This window comes from Polyodon spathula, chromosome 9 (assembly GCF_017654505.1).
Source record: "Polyodon spathula isolate WHYD16114869_AA chromosome 9, ASM1765450v1, whole genome shotgun sequence".
Classification (NCBI taxonomy): Eukaryota; Metazoa; Chordata; class Actinopteri; order Acipenseriformes; family Polyodontidae; genus Polyodon; species Polyodon spathula.
Genome location: NC_054542.1, coordinates 45,654,223 through 45,681,649, shown reverse-complemented (window position 1 = coordinate 45,681,649; position 27,427 = coordinate 45,654,223). Strand labels below are relative to the sequence as shown.

The following is a 27,427-nucleotide window of genomic DNA, read 5'->3' as shown; positions in this document are numbered from 1 at the left end:
ACCAACATCTGCAATCACTTGGAATGATGAAACGGTTTGCTAATATTGTTATTAATGTCTACAACAGAGCAGTTTCATAATTAAAACATAAACATGTTAATTGCAAAATGTTTCAATGTTTTCACAAGATTAAATGATGACTCAATTTAATTATTTCCACCTTTAAAAAACAATATGCTCGTTTACATTCATCTGTGCTAAGTGCAACCCTCCCTGAGAGCTTCAGCTACCGAGTAACTGTGTCCCTTCGGTGGCAGGACTGGTAAAATCACTACAGTTAAACCCAATAGCGTTTGTGACCCTTATAGGAGGATTTGAGTTAAGTGCATGGCAGAAATTATGAAGATTTTAGAGCAATTTAGCTTCACAGATGGAGAAGAATGCTATGCTTCTCGCTAGCCACCCTCTCATGTTTTCATAAAGAAAAAAGGGGGTTAAATCATACCTGGAATACATGAATATAACTGTTTAATGCTTAATGATAGTGTTTTTTATGCTAAATGCTATGCTATCAGCATTATACAAGAGAAAATAAAGAGAAGCATTGAATTATACTTTTTGCTATTCATATTTTTGGAAGACATAATATGATTGAATTTGGTTGGTTGTTCATTCAAATACATAAGAAGTAACAATTCAAATGATATGAGTAATGCAAGGGCTAATGCACTTCTGACGGAAAGAGAACAAAAAAAAAATGGAACCCTATTAACAGAATTAAGAGTGTACGTCGTTCGCTTGGCCTGCAGTGTGCTTTAGTTCTTTTAAATCAGTGTGTTTATTTATTTATTTATTTATTTATTTATTTATTTTTGTATTTTGTTCCAGTGTGTGTTGGCCCTAATGTGAAATGTACTGAAAAGTTGCATTATTTGAGGAAATAATATAGTGAACAACAGCGATGTGACTCATTAAGTTCATTCTGTCAGTGTGGCCCTGACCATGTAGTCAATTATGTATAATATATATAATCTATATATATATATATATAGACTATATATATATATCCTATTATATATATATATATATATATATATATATCTGTTTAAAGTTAAACAATTACAACATTTGATGGTATTAAGATCAAATGTGAAGCCTGCATGTGAGGCTTGTCTGAACTGCTGGACAAAGTGTTTACCTTTAGGAATTATAATGTGGAGGTCAGAATTCATCCTTCGAATGTATTTTATAGTTTTGTGGGTGGTACCAATAATCTTGTAACCATCATGGGTGTAGCTATAACTAAGGCCCTGTGAAAATCACGATTTCAAAGGCTACGTGGAAATCGGGAAATTAGCCTGTAGCAGGGCAGGAGCCCTGCACATGAAGAGTGGATTTTGTGTATATATATATATATATATATATATATATATATATATATATATATATATATATATATATATATATATATTATAAATAAGTGTGTACATTGTTGTAATTAATTTAATGAAGTACCTGATGCTCTTGGGGTAGCCTGGCTGCTATGTATGATTGCCAGCTGAGGATAATCAGCAGATAGGCGCATTCCAGTATGGTGTCAGGTATAAAGAGGTCCTGTTTGTTCACCTCAGGGCTGCTGCAAAGCCACGGACAACGGACTAAAGATCGTCCATGCTACCCGGACATGGAGACCTGGCTGCGTAATCCTGATCGCCGTGAGAGTGACCCGGGATCAAAAGCGAAACGGCAGACGGCCCTGCTAGTAGCATTCATTGCTGAGTGAAAGGCAGGAGATCAAGACAGGAGTTGAAGTTGAAATGCCGGCACAGGCGAGCATGATTTATTAACAAACAGAAAGTGAAAGTAAATAAAAATGGCCATATGACGTTAACAACAATGGTAACACACAGAGAACTACTACAGCAAGCTGTACAAAAAGTGCAAAGTAAAACAAAGCACAAAAAACTATCAAAATAAATGTGCCGTAACAAAGGCATGCGCTACTCCCTAAGACATGGAGGTCCCGCTTTATACACCTCGCTCACTCCCTGAACTAATCCTGTCTGTTCAATCACAACCAGACCCCGACTCAGACTACTAGCATGGCCGTCGGCCCTTTCGCTTTTGATCCAGAGTCACTCTCACAACGATCAGGATTATGCAGCCAGGTCTCCATGTCCGGGTAGCATGGACGATCTTTAGCCCGTTGTCCGTGGCTTTGCAGCAGCCCCGAGGTGAACAAACAGAACCACTTTATACCTGACGCCATGCTGGAACGCATCTATCTTCTGATTATCCTCAGCTGGCAATCACACATAGCAGCCAGGCTATCCCAGGAGCATCAGGTACTTCATTAAATTAATTACAACAATTTACACACTTATTTACAATATATACACACAAAACCCACTCTTCATGTGCATGGCTCCTGCCCTGCTACAGTCCTATTAAGGTTTCTAAAGCAAGTTGTCTGTATTTACATTCAAGTAAACTGAGAGAAACCAAGAGACTGTAATGATTATGCAGAACTTAATTAAAAAGCTCTGTGGTCACGGAGCATAGTTTTACTGTTGCACTGCAAAAAAATAATTTGTATGCAGTAAAGCAGGACTTGTGTTTAAATACTGTACAAGGCTGCAGTCCCTAGACTGGGTGAATTACAAATTGAATTTGTGTGCAAAATTGCATCTATTGTCTACAGGAGATCAATGTTATCATGTCATAGGATTATTTGAAAGCTCTAGATTGTTTAACACCAATGATCCAGTCAAAGCAGCTACATTGGGATATCGATGATATTGGGAAAAGGAAAAAAAAAACACAATGAAGGGTACTAATAATGCATCATGAAGTGTGAGCCTTCATGTCAAAAGTAAAGAGGACAGGGTAAAGAAGATCTGTGAAGATCCAAGAGGAAAATAAAAATTATCTGGCATGACAAGAAGATTGTTAAACTGTAAAAGGATCACAATTTACTTATAGAAAGAAAATATAATGGCCGTGGATTTTGGAATGAATCAGTCCCAATTCCAACCCTAGAACCTCAGTGAGCACCATGGTTTTATTGGCTCACTGCAGGGATGCAGGGGCACACAGGAAGTGCCACATAGGCCTTTGTGCTCCTGTTGGTTGGGGAAGAAAATTAGATAGGGATAGTTCACCTTATTGAGCTTCATCGTTCCTTACTGACCAGGTGCTCCACAAATTCAGCCAGATGCTTCCCAGGCTTTGTCTTTGTTGCCAGGGTATTTGTAGCAACAAATATTTATTTGGTTTAATGGGTGGTTGGATTGCAAGATAGTTGCTACCCAAATAAATAGTAATTCTAATAAAGGAATATTTATCCTATTTTAGTTTTTATTGGTCATAAGTCATAATTTGCTTGATTTACATGAAACATAATAAGTTCAGCTTTATTGTGTGTCAGTAAATTAACTATGCTAATAAGCCATGCACAATTTTCATATATAAATGCATGAACTGCTCAAAAATGGTTACAGCGTGTGGGAAAGTAGCACAATTTTTAAAAAAATACCCAGAAAACTACTACATATGTTGACATCTTAAGTGAAAATGAATGCTTGAGCAATTTAAATAGACATTTAAATAATACCTGTGTATGCAAACTGCACCAAATCCCAGAGTGCATTAGGGTCAATCCCCTCCATTTTGATTTCTTCTTGTTTGGCTTCACACACGTCATTTGTGAACATGGCAGCAAAATAGTCTGACACAGCACTTAGAACGAGTCTGCAAATGAAACACCCCAAGGGAGTTAATTAATAAGTGTCTTTTTAATTAGTTACCTAAAGTACAGAAGGATTCCATAAAAACCACAGAGGTACAAATGCCCTTAAATTATGTTTTATAATTTTTTCTTATGTAAACAGAAATCAATCTTATAATCTCAGCTAAGCATTGCAATTTAATGTTTATCAAATTTGAAAACTGGGTTGTTGTTCTTTTGGTCCAATATGGGGGCAGATTAAATATATAATTGTTTCCAGTAATTGCACCATCTAATGGGTTGTTTAATATAAAAGACAATCTTGTTCTTCAAAGTTAACTGCAGTCACCATTTTCCTTTATAGTGATTTGATTGGGTAATGAAAATAAAATAGTAAAACCATTATCTGTATTTTATATTGCTCATATTTTTTGGCAGTAGTTCTCAAATTGAAAATAAATATTGAAGGGAATAAAATCTAGGTATTCATCCATTTTTAGGACTACTTTAACAATTTTAAAGTAAAAAACAAATAATTCTAATATATTATATATATATACTATATATATATATCCTATATATAAATAAAAAGCCTGGGGAAAAAAACTGTAATGGCTAGAGCTGCCATACTCATTATTGCAGACATCACTGAAACGCAAAAGTCAATCACCAGGAGTTTATTTAAAAAATTGAGCTAAAAAGATAAAAAGCAGCCAGTTTGTTTTGTATCATTGTGGACTAAATTACTTAAGGATAAAACAGTTTAATAATTTAAGAAATCAAAACAAAGACAAAATCACCTATGAGCCGGTATTTTACGATTTCCAGCAATCAGAATCACATCACACAGCTGCTGCTGCTTTAAGTAGGTCTCCATCTTTCTGAAAGTTTGCTCAGCATGCTGCACAGATTGGAAAAACTCCTCGGGATTGCCAGAGTCGATATCAGTTTGGGGTGTCAAGGGCCAACTGGCCACAGACAATCTGGAAAACACAAAAAAGAATACAGTTGATGCAAGTGGTATTAATTCTGTAGCCTTAGTCATTGTTTGTAGCAGGCCTCTGAAGAGCTGATAATCAATCAGATGAAAATCAATACCTCTGTGACAACCACCACAGAAAGAACTACAATACAACATCATCTTTTGAGCTTTCTTTACTGCCTGTAATAAATGTCTTAAACTGTGCTACCGGCTCATTATCTCTGTTTAAACCTTATTGGCTAAGCACTATTTTGGTGACTTTATACAAATCTTCTTTGTTGAATAAACAAAGCTAAGCAATAAAGAAACTTCCTAATGCTTTAATTTAATCTTTTCAAAATGAGTGGCTCCTACAACAAGCTTATTAAAAATGTTTAAATTCCGTCTGCCTCCTAAGTATTGGTACAGTATTCAAACACATTTAATTTGACAGCTTCTCTGTTTTAACACAGTAGTTCCTGGTTAAGAGAACACCCCTTGGAAAACAAGTACAGTGTTAATGTTATCTCAGATGAAGTTAGCCACCAGACAGAATATGAATCAATAAATAAATAAATACATAAATAAATATTGTAATGACGCACATGCATCAACATATGAAAAGAAAAGCAATATGCAAGTGTATGTTAATAAACAATAGTAATAAAGTAACAGACAAATTAATGTTAATAAACTGTCAAATTAAATTAACACAGCACCCCTACACACGTAAAAAATGCAGCCATAATATACAAGACATGCACATTATTTAACAGAATGGTGAAGCAACTCACCAGAATGGGAAACATGAAATTGTTGTCTGATTCAGGTTTTTTCCAAGAGCTCAAACAATTTCTAACTTTTTGTAGCAAGAGAAACAGCGACACATTTCACCATTTGTTTGCATGCCTTTTTGTAGCATGAAATGAGTCAATGATATGATGGCGGTTTTGGAAAGATTTAATAAACCAATCAGTGTGCCTCAAGACTCTCCTGATGACAAGTTGCTTTTGAAAAGACTGAATAAACCATTTTAATTTAAGTTTGATGATGATGAGTTACAAAACAGTACCTGTATCCACTGTGAATGAATTGCTATCAATGCCAAGGTCGTGTTCTTTTAAGCTAAGTTCCTTTTCCTTTAGCCTTAGCATTTACAATGGGAAAAGGATGTTCCCTTAAGGAAAGTTCTCTTAGGAGGTGTTCCTATATGCTAAGATTACTATACTAAACAACATTTATCCCTTGCTTCTAAATGTGTTGTTTCTATGCTCGTAAGACTGGTGTTTGTACGATTTCAGCCTCTTATTTCAGTTGGTTTGATTTGTGGAAATGTTAAATTCAGTTCCCTCCCAAAAGGTAAAACATACCCAGTTTATATCTCTCCTTCACTTTGTGGCGCCTTAAATTCCAGGAATTGTTTGTCATGCATAAAATAAACCACAATTTTTGTAGCTTCTCAGAATGCAAGTCCAAGTTAGTTTTATATTTAGTCTACCATCCATGTTAGATTACTTACACTTAAGTTACAATCTCCAAATTGAATTAAAAAAAACCTTGTCCACTTGTATAATCAGAACGCCTCTTGTCTAATACATTTTTTAGTTTCTTGTGAACATTCTCGTCAAACGTATTTCAATTCACAACAAAAAAAAAAAAGTAATTTTTTGCTTCAAAGGCTACAGAGAGTCACCCACCAAAATAAAGTGATCCATTGCTCTTGCTGCAGTGAAGAAAGGAAGGTAAGCAACTGAAGATAGAATGGAAGGTATAGAAGTAGATAGAGCCAACAGGGAGCAAGGAAGAGAAAACAGCAGATCAATGGGGAAATGGGATTTAAACTGATTCAGTTATGCCAGCATGTTACATGTTTCAGTGGACCACAGGGCATACATGTCATTTTCTAAAAGTATGGGAATTCCATAACGTTCCTTATTTAATGTACATGTGAAAGTAATGCATTAGGATGGGATCAACGGGTAAATGAAAAATCTGAGAAAGTCCCAATAAAGGAGATGATAAAATGCAGGTATCCTGGAACACTGCAATACACATGGATAAGACAGACAAGGCCTTGTATAGGTTCAAGGGTCTATCTCGAACAGAAAAAATAAATAAATACAAAAAATATTTAGTTTCTGCTGCTAGTACAGAAGATGTTTTCTTTTTTTTTTATGCATTGGTGAAATTTCCCTGGATTCCAATTGCTGTGAGCATCTTTTCATTAAAATGTGCCTTCGAACTGCCTCGAGGGCTGCCTAGGAGGAAGACTAGATTTACAAAAGAACCCTGCAATTTTATTGCCCCCCCACTCCACCCCCCCTCCCCACTCACTGGTATTTTCTGTAATAACCTAATGCCTGTTCTTTTCTAGTTATCCTTTTTTAAATATATATTCTTGAGACAGTAGTATATACCTTTATGAATAAAACATCAAAGTTATAGCCTCACAGGCATTACTGTCGGCTAGCTTTTAAAAGGAATATCTGTTAATGCTGTGAACTGCCCTATATATCTATGAAAAATGTGTTGGATAAAAGACAGATTATGTGCATTTAAAAAGAAAATTGTAAAATGGACTTAAGATAAAGATACTGTACATACTGCACCGTAAAAGAACTGAGATTGTTTGAAGCTTTTATGTTGAACTTGTTTCACCTTCACTTCAAAGCTTGGGGATTATTGGTTTGAACGATCAACATGGAAGACCACATCTTCCATGTACAGTATAAGAACATTTGTTTAAGTGTTTGGTCACAAAAAATTAGTTTGTATCCAAACTGCAGTATTGTTTTGCTATTGCAATCCCCCAGCATACAGTTGAGAACTGTCTGCACAAGACAATCATGCAATGCATCGAATTTCAAAGTTAAAAGGGAAATACAAAACTTGACAATGACTACATTCGGTGGGTTAACTGTTATGGCTACCATTATTCTGGATGTCAATTAAGCTTACTTTCCAGCTTTGCAGAAGTAACTTGATTTGTTAAAGGGGGCAGGGGGGTACAACGCTGGTACCCTTTTCTAATGATGTTATTAATTTTATCTTTAGGAGGGTTAAAAAAAAAAAAAAAATCCAGAACAGCACGCAGTATATCTGCTTTAAGCTATGTTTTGAAAAAAAAAATACTTGTGTGAGAACTGATAATGTACTTGTCTTGTGCCACACACCATAGTGCCTATTGGCTGCTGACTATAAATGCACGCTTCCTGTAGTTCTGCATAATAAAATTGACTTTGTATCAGATTCCTTCATCAGGAGAAAATGAGACAGGTGAACTAGTGCTGTAGAAGTAATATACATTTTATATGCATTAATTACATATTTTATTTACTTCAAATTGAATTAATCAAAATTACATCCAGACAAATGCATGGTATTCATTTATTTAATTTAACTGTAGACCATTGATTAATTGATATATTAGAATGTTGTGTAGCTCATCTGAAAGTACGTTGAGCTTCTATTAGCTATTTAAATATATATTTTTTTCCTGTCCTTGCTGTATTCTGGATATCATATTATAACATATATTGAATTGGAGATCCATACAGAAAATCAGTGCACATGATCATATCTAACATTATCTCACAACAGCTGGGTGACATCTAAATGTCACCCATCACACCACCTGCCAATCATAATATGATAGCTTGGCTGTCATGTCAAATGTCAGAGTCAATTGTTAATTATATCTAATTCAAAATTCCACTTTGTTGCGGTAAAGCAGAAGATTACTTTGCATTTTACTCACCCTGGAAACCCCTGATGGGCTTCAAAGGCAACATAGACAGTGCAAGCTTCAAAGCTAAAGCTAAGCGTGTTTCTATTTGCACTAAAGTTGTGACATTTACAAATCTGTGTTAGTTTGGATTTTAAAAGCCTTCTTATAATCCATTGAATACCGTGCTGTGGCTTCAAAGCTCAGTACCAATTTAATGTCAGTCTGACGAGAGGAATTCTGCATGAGCCATGGCTACATGTTTCTCTACCATGACAACAACAAAACAACCACTTTCATTTGTAAAATTATATTGGAAATGTTTGTTTAATATAACAAATCATGCTGTTCCAAATACCACTGACATGTAGATAATATAGTGCTGCCCATGCATTTTACTAATTTAAATATTTGTGGATATGTTGATTTTTATAGTATAGGAGATTGATTTACTCCTTATGGCGTAATTTTTTTTTTGTTTGTTTTGATAGTGCTATGCAATCAAATCTCCACATATAAGAAGAGTTAACAAGTTCTGTATACTGTCTTTTGATTGAACCCGACTCCTATTTACTAGTCAGTTGGTCCAATGTAATTGTTTACATCAGGAAGATTTAGATCAGGTATTGTAAAGCTTTTTTTGTTTTGTGGGGGGGGGGGGGGGTTGCTTTTTATTTAGATATTATTTATGAAAATTATTTTTTTGGCTACCGATGAAAAGGTTTTGGAACCTGCTTTTTTTTTTGTTTTTTGTTTTTTTCTGTCAAAATATGGATAGTAGTAACTCAACAGTACTTGCATACTTAAATTGTACCTACTTCCCTTTGCTATCTTCCACAGTGAAATCCTTATAGTCACAGACACATTCCTCTGGGATTTTTGTGTGTAGGCATTTTTTTTATTATTTCACCAAAGTTTTTAATTTTGTTTTAAATCCTAGGTGTCTTAACAGTAATGCAGCTTTAAATCTCCTCCATTCCTAATTGTAATCTTGGTTTAAATCTTGCAAGCAGTCTCCAATAGAAATGTAGGAATGTGCTATCACTCAGTAGTTGGGGTGGGTTTAAAGTATTCAGAACAAATCAATGATAGAAATATACCAGTATGTCAGGAAGGAGGGACATTGCCCAACTACACTGGGAAGGGTTTTTTCTTTTAGTTTTTTTTGTAGTAGTTTTTTTTTTATTTTTTTCCCCACTGTGTTTCTGTTGTTTTCCAGTGTTTATTGGCTATACACTGATTTCATTTTTTGAATCGGGGTGTGTTACAAAGACGGCTGCAGTGGGTGACGTCAGACCAGAAACAAGAAAACACGACAGAGATAGGTGGAGTTTGGTGGAGCTAAGCGAATAAATAAACAGAACAGAAAATAAACGGTGGTAACAAACAAAAACACAGGACACGGCACTGGTAGCCAAAATAAAAAGACAAACAAAACGGACTAACACTAAACAAAACACGGTGAGCTTCTATTTTACAATTACTTCCATCTCCAATCCCATTCTCCACTCGCCGAACACACAACCCCGAGTGGGTGAAAGCATGTTGCTTTTTATGCAGCTGTACCATGACTCGATTGCTAATCAATCATTCAATTGGAGTCACGGTACAACTGCACATGAATTAATGAAGTTCAATTCTGTGCTCACATATTATTACGTTTTACTTGCAAGTGAAGTGCTGTGCAATCCTCGTGCCTAAATACAAATATAAATTTTAAACACTCGTGTTACACAGACCCATTTATATCCCGTGTACCAATGACTACACACCAACATTAACACACAACACAAAATACACACAGGGGCGGGCACTTTGCTACAGGGTGTTTTATCAGTTGTTATTGGTTAAAATTGAAAATCAGAAGCCCTAATTTATATATGACTACATTTCCAGTTTATGTTGCTGATTTTGTTACTTCATGATTATTGTATTATGACCTGCATGCTGGGGTCAGCACCTAGTGTCTCAAAAAATGCCTGTAATGTTGGATTCCTAACTGCATTAATGTCACTTATAATGCAAATAAAGTTTTTTAAAATAAAATAGATTTTTTAAACAGGTTCTTCTCTGAAATGATTAAATATGCTGTCTATAGATAATAATGTACTGCAAGTAACTTACAAATGTATTTCTTAGCTTTAAAGTTTTTAATGTCAAATCAAACAAGCTGGGTAAATCACTGCAGAATTTGATAAATAAATTTTGATTTATTTGGGATAAAAGTGCCTTAAAGGTTGTTCACTCTGGGTCGCTTGTAAATGTACCCAGTACGGTGCACTTACCAAGTGTACTCAGTTCATTTGTCTTTCACACTTGTAAAATGTACTGAGCACACTTCCATCTTTTGAAGTGCACTGAGACCATTTCCCTTTCACACTAGCAAGAGTACTGAGAACATAAAAACACATCACCTCCTTGAAGCACATGCCGAGAAGTTAAAATGTCTATAGCCATGAGGAACATCCTGTTTTAATGCTACGATATTTGACACATTTCATAAACAAAATAAATGCACTGGCATTAAAAACACTGGCAAAGGTGACTTACCCTCAGGTGGCAACATGACAGGAATTATAGAATATGTCTACAGCAGCAGAAGAGGCAAAGGAACACTTTTATTCATGCACACAAAATGATGCTGACATCTTCAAACCCTTCTCAAGTTTCAAGGTACGTATCAATTTCTTTATTTTTACCAGAGTGTTCCATCAACTCCAAGCCTGGAATATTTCCCACTCACAGGTTTCCCATTTACATAGCAACAGCTTCAGGGAGTTTGACCCTGTTTGGTGCACTTGCTCGTTTGCAACTGAACCGACCACAATTTTTTTTTTTTTTCACACTGAAGCAAAAATAAGCGAACCGTACGGATGCACGGAGAGTGACAGGGTGACTTCATTATTATTTATTTAAAATAATTAAATATTTATTTAAGATTATTATTATTTTTTTTAGAATCATTGTTTCTTGACAGGCTTTCTTTAAATACTCAATTTGTAGACAAAATATGTGGTGATCTAGAGTTATATTTATTGTTCTTCATAATATGAGAATACAATAAGCAGGTTAGTTGAGCACTTGTATCCTAATATAAAGTAATATACCAGTAAGGTGTTGCCAGATAATTTTTTGTTTTCTCCTGTAAAAAACACTTAAGAACAGGAAACAACCAACGTCTTGAAATGTAATTGCCCAAACACAATGCCCTAATTTATAAACTTAAAATTGTTTTAATGTCTGACGGTTATATTTCTTAAAGAAAGAGGGATAGTTAAGAACATAAGAACATAAGAAAGTTTACAAACGAGAGGAGGCCATTCGGCCCATCTTGCTCGTTTGGTTGTTAGTAGCTTATTGATCCCAAAATCTCATCAAGCAGCTTCTTGAAGGATCCCAGGGTGTCAGCTTCAACAACATTACTGGGGAGTTGATTCCAGACCCTCACAATTCTCTGTGTAAAAAAGTGTCTCCTATTTTCTGTTCTGAATGCCCCTTTTTCTAAACTCCATTTGTGACCCCTGGTCCTTGTTTCTTTTTTCAGGCTGAAAAAGTCCCTTGGGTCGACACTGTCAATACCTTTTAGAATTTTGAATGCTTGAATTAGGTCGCCACGTAGTCTTCTTTGTTCAAGACTGAACATATTCAATTCTTTTAGCCTGTCTGCATATGACATGCCTTTTAAGCCCGGAAAAATGCTGGTCGCTCTTATTTGCACTCTTTCTAGAGCAGCAATATCTTTTTTATAGCGAGGTGACCAGAACTGCACACAATATTCAAGATGAGGTCTTACAAGTGCATTGTACAGTTTTAACATTACTTCCCTTGATTTAAATTCAACACTTTTCACAATGTATCCGAGCATCTTGTTAGCCTTTTTTATAGCTTCCCCACATTGCCTAGATGAAGACATTTCTGAGTCAACAAAAACTCCTAGGTCTTTTTCATAGATTCCTTCTCCAATTTCAATATCTCCCATATGATATTTATAATGTACATTTTTATTTCCTGCGTGCAGTACCTTACACTTTTCTCTATTAAATGTCATTTGCCATGTGTCTGCCCAGTTCTGAATCTTGTCTAGATCATTTTGAATGACCTTTGCTGCTGCAACAGTGTTTGCCACTCCTCCTACTTTTGTGTCGTCTGCAAATTTAACAAGTTTGCTTACTATACCAGAATCTAAATCATTAATGTAGATTAGGAATAGCAGAGGACCTAATACTGATCCCTGTGGTACACCGCTGGTTACCACACTCCATTCTGAGGTTTTTCCTCTAATCAGTACTTTCTGTTTTCTACATGTTAACCACTCCCTAATCCATGTACATGTGTTTCCTTGAATCCCAACTGCGTTCAGTTTGAGAATTAATCTTTTGTGCGGGACTTTGTCAAAAGCTTTCTGGAAATCTAAATAAACCATGTCATATGCTTTGCAATTATCCATTATCGATGTTGCATCCTCAAAAAAATCAAGCAAGTTAGTTAGGCACGATCTCCCTTTCCTAAAACCATGTTGACTGTCTCCCAGTACCCTGTTACCATATAGGTAATTTTCCATTTTGGATCTTATTATAGTTTCCATAAGTTTGCATATAATAGAAGTCAGGCTTACTGGTCTGTAGTTACCTGGTTCAGTTTTGTTTCCCTTTTTGTGGATCGGTATTACGTTTGCAATTTTCCAGTCTGTCGGTACCACCCCTGTGTCAAGAGACTGCTGCATGATCTTGGTTAGCGGTTTGTAAATTACTTCTTTCATTTCTTTGAGTACTACTGGGAGGATCTCATCCGGCCCAGGGGATTTGTTTATTTTAAGAGCTCCTAGTCCCTTTAACACTTCTGCCTCAGTTATGCTAAAGTTATTTAAAACTGGATAGGAACTGGATGACATGTGGGGCATGTTGTCAGTATCTTCCTTTGTAAAAACTTGTGAAAAGTAATCATTTAACATATTTGCTATTTTTTTTTCTTCCTCTACGATTTTGCCATTTGTATCTCTTAAACATTTAATCTCCTCTTTGAATGTTCTCTTGCTGTTGTAATATTGGAAAAACATTTTGGAATTGGTTTTAGCTCCCTTAGCAATGTTCATTTCTATTTCTCTCTTGTCCTTTCTAACTTCCTTTTTGACTTGCGTTTGCAGTTCCGTGTACTCTTTCTGCATACTTTCTTTTTGGTCCTTTTTTAATGCTCTGTACAGTGCCTTTTTTCGCTGAATATTTTTTTTAATTGATCTATTAAACCATTTTGGCAATTTAGTTTTACATTTAGATTTGTCTACTTTAGGGATGTAATTGTTTTGCGCCTCTAGTACTACATTTTTGAAGAACAACCATCCTTCTTCTGTGGGTGTTTTCTCTATTTTACTCCAATCTACTTCTGTTAGTCTCTGTTTCATGCCTTCATAGTTTGCTTTTCTAAAATTGTAAACCTTAACTTTAGTCTTTACTTTTGGGGATTTAAAAAACACTTCAAATGAGACCATGTTGTGGTCTGAGTTTGCCAGTGGTTCTCTGACCTCTGTTTTAGTTATTCTATCTTCGTTATTTGAAAAGACTAAATCAAGGCATGCCTCCCCTCTAGTGGGTGCCTTCACAAATTGTGTTAGGAAGCAGTCATTTGTCATTTCCACCATTTCTATTTCATCCTTCGCGCTACCCACCGGGTTTTCCCATTTTATTTGGGGGAAGTTGAAATCCCCCATTAGTATGGCTTCTCCTTTGCTACACACATTTCTAATGTCATTGTATAACAGATTATTGTGCTCACCGTCTGAATCTGGCGGTCTATAGCATGCTCCTATTATTATGCCTATTGAATTTTTGTCTGTTATTCTGACCCATATTGATTCGGTTTTATTTTCTTTGTCCAGGTTTAACACCTGGGCTTCAAGACTGTTTCTTATGTATAGCGCTACCCCTCCTCCTCTTCTGTCCTGCCTGTCTTTCCTATACAGTGTATACCCACAAATATTATATTCGTCCCCATCACTCTCAGATAACCACATTTCTGTAACACCTATCACATCATAGTTACCTGTTAGTGCAGTAGCTTCAAGTTCTAGAATTTTGTTTCTGATACTTCTAGCATTTAGATAAATACATTTAATGGTTGTCTTACCTGAGTTGTTGTTCTTGTTTTGATGCGGTCTCCCTTCTGTTTTTTTGTTGATTTCTCCCCCCTTCCTTTCTAGTTTAAATGCTTCCGAACCTGCTCGTTCAATAATGTACCCGAAAATATTAAAGAAAACTAAAAAGTGTCTATACAGACCGGTAGGGTGTTGGCTTTTGTAATGAGCAGAATTTACTACCATCTTAAAAAAACAACATGTGGTACAGCGATTAAATAGCTACTTTATAAACCCCTTGCTGGGCATCAAATTCCAACAAAGGCAATGCAAGCTGTAATCTTATTTTTCATAGTTATGCTAATCTGTTCTCATTTGATGTGCCAGGTTAACATTCTTTGTTTAACAAAAAGAGAGATACAATTCAAACCACTTGCACTGAGGTCGGCTATAGCCTACAAAGATGATACATTACCAACATTGCGGCTTTGCAGAATGGGAAATATGCTATCTGTGCAAAGCAGTACATTTCAAAGCAGACTTAAATAGTGAGAAAACCGTATGTGCTAAATATACACATCACTCCATTCAACTGGATCATTATAATAGTCTACCTATATATAAGTCTATAGGTTTGGGTTTCAGGTTTTGTTATTCACTGACTGCCCAGATCCTGTGTCAGGAAGCTGTTGCCTGTCATGTCATGTCATTTTAATATAAGGCCATTATGTTCAAAAGTCAGAATTCAAGTCATGACTGTTAGTGGATATTAAAAACACCTTTTTATTCATGGCTATTGTATACACATAAAGCAGACCATTCCCCCTGGAAATAAAAAGTGTCATAGTTGCAGACATTGCAATATAATTATGTAACTCTGATATCACTGATGTGAAATGTACATTGAAGCTCTATTACTCACATGTGTCAGCAAAACATGTTGTGGAATCATCTTGAATTATTCGTTGCTACTAGCTACTTTAAGATATTCTTAATATATATATATATATATTATATATATATATATATATATATATATATATATATATATATATATATATATATATAAATTCAGTTCTTGGTTCTATATGATACATTCCAAATTAACCAGCACATATGTATTGAAAATGTTAACTTTCTAGCAGTGACGTAACTTTGGTTTCAAAGGGGGGTGGGGGCATTGTTCTAACTGAAATAATGAAAAAGTGAGTGGGGCATGTTAGGTGGAACATAAATTACAGATTAATGGGATTGACTGAATAAATGATAAAATGGGTTTGAGTTGAGATGGTCTATAGTAAAGTAATCCAATATTAATTTGTTCAGTATTTACCCATCATTGAAAGCATATTGTAGGATTCATAGATGCACATATGAAGTTGGTAGGCTGTTCACAGCTTGTACATGATATGAATAATAGTTTATTCCTAAGCATTTGTGGTTTAATATGTATGCAAATCAAAAAGTGTACTGCTTCATACAGTAGCTTTAGAAAATGATATATTAACAACTGTCAAGTCTAATCTAAATGAAACTCTTTTTCAAGGGTTCCACTGAGAAACAGTCACAAGCACATTGACGTAAGTGTAAGGGTTAAAATGGTACTGTAGCCCAGAAAAGTGACCTAAGATACAGTACTTGATGTATTTTTATTTGAACTCATTCCCACATTTTTAAGTGCTATAATACGACTATTGTACTTTTGGGATGACTTGTTCTTTACATCTACTGACTTAGTCAAATAAGCTGGGGATATCGTCAATAGAGCCCCTTGACTTTGATATTTGAAAACAGGATGCATAAAATGTTTGTTTTTGTTCATTATATTCCCCTTTCAAGATGTTTTAAATTGTTTGCAGGGTATTACATTAATCACAGATATACACCAACTATTCTTAAAGTGAATATGTATAGGTCTGCTTATTGGATGCAGTTTGAATATTAAAACAATAACAACTCTTATAAAGTAAACATATGTTCAACCTAAGTACCTTGAGAATAACGAGTAATCACAAAATTACTTGTACTCAGAAAAATGGGCATAATCGTTACAGATACTCAATTGTGCTCATTGCTCGGCACAGGCCTAAAAAAACAGTACTTGCAATCATACAGTAGTGTGGTTGTTACTGTGTGGGAAATAAAAGGCAATTTAAAGTTGTATCACACAAACTTACAATACCATGTACAGTATTACAGTATATTCAAGTTAGTTCTGGGACAATAATTGAATGAATGATTTTTGACATGTATTTGGATAAAAAAATCAGATGTTTGTATTCGCTAGAAATGACAAAAATGGCAAATGAAAAAGCGCTCCGGGTGACACATGAGATTAATATATAAAGCAGTTCGAGCCTCTATTTAAAAGTTTTAGACCTCAAAATGTAAACAAACCAGATTATGTATGTGCAAATAATAATGGTCTCTATGGAAGGCCATCTGGGTCAAAAAGCATTGTGCTGCTTTACAGCGAGTCAGAATCTCATGGGACAGAAAAAAAGCAAACCCCTTATTCGGAAATGCCTCGCTTAAACTGTGCTCAACTTGCTGGAAATGTTGTGTCGTGATTTTTATATAGATTGTATATATTATATATTTTTGTCGTGACTATGTTATGTGTAATGTAATAAACGAGAACCAAAACGGTGAGTTTTTTCCCCTTCATTTTACAATGCTATTTCCATATTTGTTTTATTTGATGTGTTTAAAGTAAAATTTAAGTTTTAATTTTGCTTGTTCAGATATAAAAAGGCACAAGTAAACCTCATGTTACTACTTTATGAAAATGTGTCTATGGCCAGTTTACTGTGGAGAAACGACAATAGCAATGAATGAAAAAAAAACATAAATAAAATACGGTGTCAACTTTATGTATTATTTATTTCGTGAATAAACAGAACGATGTTTTACTTGAGCTGCTGTTTGGCATCCTTTTGTTTTGTAGTTAATTCACTGGGGTAAAGTAAGTCCTACACAACGTATTCTTTACTCCTGGGAGATTTTTCCTCTTTAAAGTGTTACATATTGTAACGTATTGCTGTAAAATAAAGGCACACATACGGGTCAAGCCTCATGACCCTGCTACTATGCTGTCTCTGCTTGCTACCTAAGCAATATAATGGATTTTGAATTTTTTTTTTTTAAATTCTGAGCGAATATCCAAACATAAAAAGCCTGTGTTCGTTCCAGCACTAATTCCCAATGAAACACAATCCTCTTTTAAATGTAATACAGCTTGTATATATTTCTATTTACTTTTATTAGAAATAATAATAATAATTTGTATTACTGTAATTATTTTTAAACAATTAGCCAATCACAACAAATGAACACATTCATGATAGATTAACATAAGCCATATTACTTTCTTATTGAGTGTACCAGACCTTATTTCCTTTCTTCAAAATAAATAATAATCCATAAAGAAAGTCAAGTGGATTGAGACAGTATACAAATAAACACTTATCAATACCTCAGAGACTTCAATAAATCAATTGAAATTGGATTTCAGGGAAATAACTATCTGGGTTATTTTATAAGGGGAAACAAATGAAGCTGGGGACATCTCAGTCACAGAGCTTATTACTTCAGTAAATTGTAATCTTGTCATGTGATGAATCCTTTAATTCTAATCATTTCCAGGCTGTTTAATCCTCTAACTAAACAATATTTTCTGTGAAGATAAATCCACAAACTTTTAAGTTAATACTGGGATATGTTTAATGACTATTTAATTTTAAAACATTGGGGTCTCTCTAATTGATCTTAATTCTGGCGAATCTAAATACCATCATCTTTTAAATCACTAAATTAGATCTTCTGGCATTCTACACTTTCTAAACTCTGTTCATGAACTGTGATATTTAATTTCTGTAACACTGGTACTGAAATTTTAATCATCACTGTGGCAGGACCCTTATAAAAAAAGTTTAACAGTAACAGCATGGCAAAGTGTAATAAAACAAGTAGAGTACAGCATTATAGACCAAAAATTATACGATGCAAAAATGTAATCACTTTCTGAATATGGCAAATTATTGTAGATTTGTGAGGAATCAAATGTTATCTACATGTGCTTTTTATAAGTAATGATGAGTCATTTATGATTTTTATAGCAATGCTTGGTTGTATTTGTATGAATTTTGGTCAATTGATTTTATTGCCACCTGGACAGATAAAAGTATGTGGATTCAATAATTTTGGCCTAAATTGATCATAGTAATCATTTAATTAAGCAACATAAATTAGAAAACTTGAACTGACATTTGAAATGGAAATAACACTGAAATGTTACATTTCATTTAAGTTAATTAAAAGCGATGCTGTCATATAAACATAGTGGACAATATCAGAAGATAAAATCTATTCTTCAATAAGAAAAGACATTTATAAAGATGGTCTTTAGCAGAATGCAAAATCCACATTTGAAATAAAAGGTTACATTCATGAATAATATATTCTTATGCAATATCTTGCATGCTTAAAGGGTACATCAGCGCTATATGAAAGATAAAACATAAACTATCCCACCTTACTGTTCCGAATGTATTTGGTCATTGTTAATAATATGTATGCACCCAAACATCTGCATATGTCACACTGCTATGTCCAAAATTACTGTTCTTGTGCATCAGCCAAAAAAACATGACTTCTGTATGTACCCTCACATGTACTCTGAACGTACCGGTGCATGCCCAATAAAGCATTGTATTAGTTACATTACCTCTGTGTGGAAACACACTAATCTGAGTGACAAACATGGTCTGTCTAATTTTCCATAAGGAAGACACTTGTACCTACTTTCATTTGGTGTAGTACTACATCTTTCACACTGTACATGTTTCCTTCTCATGTTGTATTTTGATGTGTTAGTGTTAACTTTGTTGAAATTCTGCTGGGTGAACCAGGGCTTTACTACTTCCTAATTTCCAATAATAATTGTACCTTTACATCTGCTACATCCATGTTGCTTCCTTCTCACAAGCGCCCTTCCGTAAACTCACTTGCCCAGAGTCCCAGGACAGACTGCAGCAGCCCCTCCTCTCCAGTCATGCTCATAACCTCCTCTCAACGCAGCAGCGCAGCAATGAGATGACGCACCCGAACTCATCCTTCATCTTCATAACATTTTCGAGGATATGAAGTCCCTCATTAACCCCATCGCTATCTCAATTGCCTCAACTAATACATGGCTCAACGATATGGACAAACAGTTGTCCACTTCTCCGTTACTTCAAGCCCAGTATTTGCCACTCCAATCATGGCCGCCGTCTCTTCGAGTTCAGCACTTCCGGTCCCCACAGCTGACATTCTGACCTACAACTGGGCATCAGCCGCCCTCAATGGTCCACAGCAAGCGCCTGTAGTCAGAAATCAAGTCCAGCCACCACATATGGCTTCTACTTTTGATATTTGTTCAACATGAAGGGTTAGATTCTCATGCTATTTAAAGCTCATTTCATTTTATTTTTCTGAAAGGGAACATTTTCAAGTACAGTTCTAATTTAGACTGCTTGCAAATGCTAAGAAATGTTCTTGTTTCTGAACTAAAGATATAATTTCGATTTTACCCTGGGAAACTGAATCACACCCTGAATCAGAAGTAAACACTTGTTTAGATGGCACAGCCTCCTTCAGCCTGTCAGGAGCCAAACTCTGCCCCCTCTTTCATTACATCTTCTGTTTCAGCAGCTCTGTCCCAGCCCCCAGAGTACAACCTGCTTACAGCATCTGCTTTAGGCTCCCAATCAGCAGCCGCCATCCTTTTGGAATGAGGTCTTTGAGGATGATCCGACCTAAAAAAATAAATATTGCATTTTTTCAAGAGGAGAAAAAAATGAAATATTAATTTTTTTAGGTCGGATCATCCTCAAAGATCTCATTCCAAAAGGAAGTACATTGTTTCTGAATCGCATTTGCTAGTTTATCTGATACATGTCAATTTTGCAAACATTCCAAATCAGCTGGGGCTATATCTAAGACTTTGGGGATGTATATATATATATATATATATATATATATATATATATATATATATATATATATATATATATATATATATATATATACTGTTTTATTGACATGTAGCTGGAACTGTATGCCGGAATAAAATGGAAAAAAATAATGGAGGCTGAAGTTGGTCTTTGAAAGCAAGATTTGCAGTTTATTTTTACAGGTTTGAATAGACAAAACAAAATGATATTGCCTCACAGGGCACAAAGAAAAAGCCTAGCTCTACACAGAGCACTAACTAAACACTGGTTTCCTAAACTACGGTTGGAATGGCTAAGCTGCTTATCCAACAAACAAAAAACAGCAATTTTTAAACAGTAACCAAACACAGGTTTACTTCCTTAATTCTTCAATCTTTCTTCTTCACATGTATATTTTACTTACCCTTTGTTTCTTAAAATGTCTCCATACTCACGATTTCCAAGCACAGACAAAGACACATCTTAAATCCCTGCCTGATTAGCTAATTGGAGACAGCTTGACCTCAGCTGCTCCTATTAATTAGCTAGTTAATCAGAGAGAGAGCTGGCTCTTGACCCCTAGTGGACATTCGGAACATAACCAGCTTTCTGGGAATAGCGCTCTTTTCAATCTTAAACTGACATACCTGCTTTCTAAAACAATTCCACACAGCTTGTTACAATATAATGAAGAAGAAAAGTCATTTACTAACTGAAAACTCACTATTTTAATAATTAGCTACAATGTTTCAGCTTCTTCAGATAGCATGGTAGAAATAGCTAAGTAGATTGAAAGTTGCACAGTGACTTACAGATGAATGTTCTAAGAACACTGACAAACTGTTCTGAGGTGGAGTTCCAATCTTAAAATGATACATTGTCTTCCATGTTCAGACCATAGGGAAGTCTTAAGTCTGTGAATCCAGAAGTTTTCCCTTTTATCAACATGTTACAACTGTATATGAGTTTCTGTTGCAAGCATCTTCATATCAGCAAGGCTATCCTGGAAGAAAACTTGCTTCCTTCTGCTCTGACAATGTTCCCCAACTCTGAGGATTGTTTTTTCCAGCAGAACAATGCTCCATGCCACACAGCCAGGTCAATCAAGGTGTGGATGGAGGACCACCAGATCAAGACCCTGTCATGGCCAGCCCAATCTCCAGACCTGAACCCCATTGAAAACCTCTGGAATGTGATCAAGAGGAAGATGGATGGTCACAAGCCATCAAACAAAGCCGAGCTGCTTGAATTTTTGCACCAGGAGTGGCATAAAGTCACCCAACATCAATGTGAAAGACTGGTGGAGAGCATGCCAAGACGCATGAAAGCTGTGCTTGAAAATCAGGGTTATTCCACCAAATATTGATTTCTGAACTCTTCCTAAGTTAAAACATTAGTATTGTGTTGTTTAAAAATGAATATGAACTTATTTTCTTTGTATTATTCGAGGTCTGACAACACTGCATCTTTTTTGTTATTTTGACTAGTTGTCATTTTATGCAAATAAATGCTCTAAATGACAATATTTTTATTTGGAATTTGGGAGAAATCTTGTCAGTAGTTTATAGAATAAAACAAAAATGTTAATTTTACCCAAACACATACCTATAAATAGTAAAACAAGAGAAACTGATAATTTTGCAGTGGTCTCTTAATTTTTTCCAGAGCTCTCTCTCTCTCTCTCTCTCTCTCTCTCTCTCTCTCTCTATATATATATATATATATATATATATATATATATATATTGTTCTTATTTTAGTGAGATTCTAAAGGTTATATTACCATGACAGTTTCTGTAATGAACGTGTTTGACTTTTAGAAGTTCGATTTTGCTTTTTAAATATTCAGTCTTTGTCTATAAGTTTAAACCTGATTCATGTTTTATGTATTATTAACTTTCCAGAGTTCTATGAACCATCACAGGTTTATTTTTCTTAAGGTAACTCAACAGCCCTTGAGTGTGCATTTTGTGTAACAGTAGGACATTACAGAACTTTTACAGTTACTGTAGATAAAATCAATCAGGATTAAAAAAAGTTTGTGATTCTTCTCTCAAATGACAATATGCAATATTTCACTGCTACCAACAATTATACTAAAAGGGTTATTATAAAATTACACGACACTGGAAATGTATGATGTTAATATTTGAAATAGTCTGAATGTGAACTACATATTTTTTTAGAATGACCAAGTGACGGTTATAAAATAATTCAAGTATGCCAGTAATATAGATCCCCTGCCATGACTGTAAATTCAAAGTGAGACCTGTTAGTTTGATGAAAAATGTCATGACCATGACAAAGTTTCATGACAACTGGAGAAGCGGTTCTCAAGATATTTAAAAACATATGATGTGTGAAATACGTATGTACGTATGACCGCTTCCACTATATCCCTTCATAGCAGAAACCATCCCCAGCAGAGAATAACAACGTAAACAACAAATTAATATGTTTTCCATTTATTACTGTTAAGCATTAAAAGACCAAGTTGTTTTGGTCACGCTTCTGTCTTAAAAGAACACTTCGACTTTGAAACTGTGGCGTTGATCTTAGAAAAAGGCACATTAGAAGGCAGAAACATTGGATTACATCAGAGGTCATTTTAAATTAATGCAGCCTGGGGGTAACCAGATGCTTGCAAAGCTAAAAAGGAAAATAAAGGTTTGGTAATATATAGTAGTACATAATGTATTGCATGTTATAGTGTTTTAATGGGGAGGACTGAGCAAAATACTCAGAGTGTAAGAGCAGCATAATGAACTGGATTTCCTTTTAATGAAAAGCACTATTGTTTCACAGTTGGGCTTATTAAAATGTGTAAATGTCAATATCACAGACAGTATACTTTAGACACACAGCAAAACAAACGTCGGGAAGTTTAAACAGATAGGAGACTCTGGGATTAAGATCTCGCAAAGAAAACTGCTTTGCACCAAGAAAAGCAACAACAAAGTATGCCTGGGGTTTCGAGCTGTGAAGCTGGACACATTGTTTTGTTGTTCTGCCATTGGAATCACCCCCAATGGACTGAAAACAAGGCTGGTATGGGATGCTTTAGTTACAGGTTTAAGGCCCGTATACACAAGATGCGATGTGACAAGCGAAAATTTACAGTGATGCGAAAAAATGAACAGAGCCTACACTTTTGAGAAGTATCTTTCACACCACAGGCGACACAGGGGCGACATTCATTTTCATTTTTAGTAATCAAGTGCTAACAGCTTTGCCTTAACATTAGTGCCTTGCAATGGGATCAAAATGGAGCCCTTTGACTTTACTGCTAATTGATACTCAAAAACACATACTGTGCTGACAAGTGTGTTTTTTTTTTCTTTTTTTTTATTCTTTGCCAGTACAACTCTGATATACTGTATATTCCCATGTAATACAGTTAAATAACTATACTTGGTTATTGAAAATAACTCAAGTTTATCATCCACAGGCAATCCATATTAGTCTCTTTCAAAGGAGGAACAAAAGTCAAGGTAATCTAACCTATTTGCAATAAACCTGTCTGGATTTTGTTGAACAAATGCTGTATTGGATTTATTCCTCAAGCAAAACTTTAGGTAATGCCTATGCATCCCAACCCTCTATTTTAATGGCAGTACAATTTAATCAAATGCCGTTACTGCCACAATGAATAATGCTGTTTGGGTATTAATGGATATATTGCTTACATACTCTTATATTCTATAAAGCATATTCTGCATTGCAGAACAGATTTTACCATAGGCTTATATAAGGAAGTGGTACACGTTGACAAAGCTAGCAGGCTTTGATCATAATTAACTCTGGGCAATACTTTGACTTTATGAATTATTTAAAATAAATCATTCCTAATCCAGACCTGTTATATTATTATGAAAGCTGAAACTACTGTAACTTAGCTATAACTTGGTACATTTGTTATACAATTTTCAGCACAGTCTTTTAACCACTTTTTGTGGCTGTAATGAGGAAGGATTGGTGATCTGGAATATAGTATTCCTTGCACATTGTTTAAGTAAATGAAACAATTTAAAACGATTCAAGTAAACCTCTATTAAGAATGTCATTGGAAAGGAAACTGGTTTTATATATCACAGTGAAAACAACATGCAAACTATGCACTACGCCAGGGCACTTAAACTAGTTTAAAGGGGCCAGATTGGAAAAAAAAAAGTTAGGAGTAGATGGGCCAGAAGTATTATACTTTTGCACATTTGCACATTTTTAAGCAGTATAAGAAATATTTTATAATGTAATGTTAGTATATTGAACAAGACCCATTATATATATATATATATATATATATATATATATATATATATATATATATATATATACACACACACACACACACACACACACACACACACACACACACACACAGTCTCGGAGCGAGTACTGTGCAACTGCTGAGCCCTCTGGATATGTATTTCCAAAAACTCCCTGTTTGGTTTCAAAATGCCTTTTCACATTGCATTCCTTAACTATTCCACTCATTGTTGAATCTGCTATTTTCACCATCAAGTTTTCTCTTCTTACTAGCTAGAGTAGGGAGAACCATGTTTATATCACCTTCAAAATAAGACACAAATAAAAAAAAATACTAATAATCACCCACAGAGAACGCAAAGTGGAACTGGTTTGTGTACGTGGCTTAGTGACTGGAAAGGGGTGGTGTGATGTGTGTGCAGCTTTACAGAAATAAGACACACATCCTAAGCACAAATTGATTTACGATGTTACTGTTTTTTTTTTTTTTTCCCTATTTATTTGTGTTAATTTTTATCACTTTTGCTGAGTGTCGGCAGGCCACTTGGTTGTCCCTTGCAGTCTGGACATGTGCTACACATTGCAATGGGAATGTTTTGCATTTTAGGATAAGAACAATGTCAGAGTGATTGTAACTTCTTAAGTAAGCAAAACTGTATGCAGTCTGTTGCATATTTCATGATGCTTCTATGAAGCCTTTTGTGTTTTGACAGCAGTAAAGAACAAAAAGACAAGTACATGTTTCGAAATTCTGCCAACTTTAGTTTCTAATCTCTTTTTTATTTTACTTCAAAAGCAATAAAGTCAGAATGGGCTTTAGAAAAGGTTCATTTTGAGGACAAGCTAACACATGTATTTAAGGTCACTCTGAGGACATGTAGAAATGATTTCCATTCCTGTAATATCTTATGCAGAGTCATTGAACATGATTGCAGCTTTCATTAATATATACCTATAGTAAATACCAACAAATCAAAAACTCCCCTTTTCATCTTTGAACTGAAAAGTTCTGGTAACAAACTTTAACATCTCTATGTTGTGATTTGTGATCATTCTCTGAAGCACAATTTCAAGTCTTATTTGTGCAGTAGTATCTTTTGTTAATTTCAATTAAAGACACCAGATGTTATAATTGATGTTGCTTGTATGTAAACAAATGTAAATGAATGTTTCAAATTCTAAAACATTGCAATACCTTAGCTAGCTACTATGCAAATATGGATTCAAATCACTTTTTAATCATATCTGAGTGAAACCCTAACAAATTCCTAAATAATGCTTTTGAATTTGCAGCCAGTCACCACACTGGCGATGTTAATGTACTGGTAGATTAATACTACATTAAACAACCAAACAAAATGCATTTAATCTGCAGCTGTAGCCAAAAGTTTTACATCACCTAGAATTTTTGGATTTTGAAATGACACATTTTTTTTTTTTAAATTGTCTGTTTTTCATTAAGTACATGGAAAACTACAAAGTGATATGTAATTATATATGTTAACCTAACATTATTCAGCAGGTTTCAATCGACTTTGTGATGCAAAATTTGTTAATTCTATAGCGTGATGCAAAACCATTGGCCATTGCTGTACAGGTATTTAGCTTTTAAAAAACAGAAGTCCTTACCTTTGCCCACAACCCTCTCCAGTCCCTTCACCACAGTCTGAGTCAGCTTCTTCCTCTTTGACTTCTTGTACAAAGGGCTTGACCTCCTGTGTAAATTCCATTCTGGACATCTCCCCAACTGCTTCCACATAAAATGTAGTCTGATGCTGTTCATTATCACCATTCCCATGTCTACCATTTCTGGGAGAGGAAAACAGCGAACCATTTACATCACCAGACTTTTTCCGAAAAACACTTCTCTCACGACCATGGCTCTTTTGTCGAGTCTGGCTTGGCCCCCAGTGCTCAAAACTGTCCTGAGGAAGGCAGCTACTGGCTGAGGTTTGCGATGGATGGCTGAAAAGTTTCCATCGCAAGCGCAGGATGTGTTTTACATCAAATTCTTTTCTTCCCGAAGCTGACATTTTCAAAATTAATGTTTGGTTATGAGATACAGAAGGTTCAATTCTTCTATCAAGGCATAGCTTGATTTTCAGTCAGTTAGACACACATGGCTACAGACAAATGATAATAATCAAAGGAACTGATCGATAAGCTTCCTTAAATGCTTTCCATCTATGTATAATTTAGAAAACCAAGTCCATGCTGCTTGAAATGATAAAAAGGCAATAGCTTATAAGTATTTACTTAATACAGTTCGAGAGAAATCAATATGAATAAAAATAACTGCAAACTTCTTTAAAAGCCTTGCTTAAGGCAGATTGTTTAAAAAAAGAAAATAAGCCTACAATGATGTATCCTGATGAGTTAGTTCAAAAAAAAAATCAGAGGAAAATAATAAAAATGCATAGAAGATAACACCTTTGCCAGGCTTTACCTTTTCCAGTCTGCACTACACAGACACACATGCTGAAGCTGAAATAACCACACAGACACATAAAAAGGATGGCTCGTAAGCAGTAATCAGATTACTGGAAGATACAGCCTCTCTGCACAGCTAGAGCAGGTGGCTAAGTCCCCCTCTGAGCGCATATAGAAAGGAGCAGTCACCTATAAGCCATCCTACTCTATAACCCCTCCCAGCAGTCTCCAGGGAGCTCCTGCTCACCGCGGCAGAACCAGCAAATAGCCTGACAATCTTCAGGCAGACTCTTTTTAAATACAGTGCTGGTAGAGACATCTTCTGTTACTGTTCCTCC

At 35.2% G+C, this 27,427-nt stretch overlaps 1 protein-coding gene across 1 annotated transcript in view; it reads right to left on the bottom strand.

Annotated features, from left to right (window-relative positions):
- Window positions 1-26,828, bottom strand: part of LOC121321290 (kelch-like protein 1) — a 58,798-nt gene extending 31,970 nt beyond the window's left edge. Inside the window, exons 1-3 of the mRNA XM_041260188.1 lie at window positions 26,289-26,828; window positions 4,468-4,650; window positions 3,554-3,690 (exon numbers count right to left, since the gene is read on the bottom strand). Coding sequence (XP_041116122.1) covers window positions 3,554-3,690; window positions 4,468-4,650; window positions 26,289-26,692 — 724 coding nt within the window. The 5' untranslated portion in view covers window positions 26,693-26,828. The remainder of the gene's footprint in view (window positions 1-3,553; window positions 3,691-4,467; window positions 4,651-26,288) is intronic.
- Window positions 26,829-27,427: the final 599 nt, after the last annotated feature.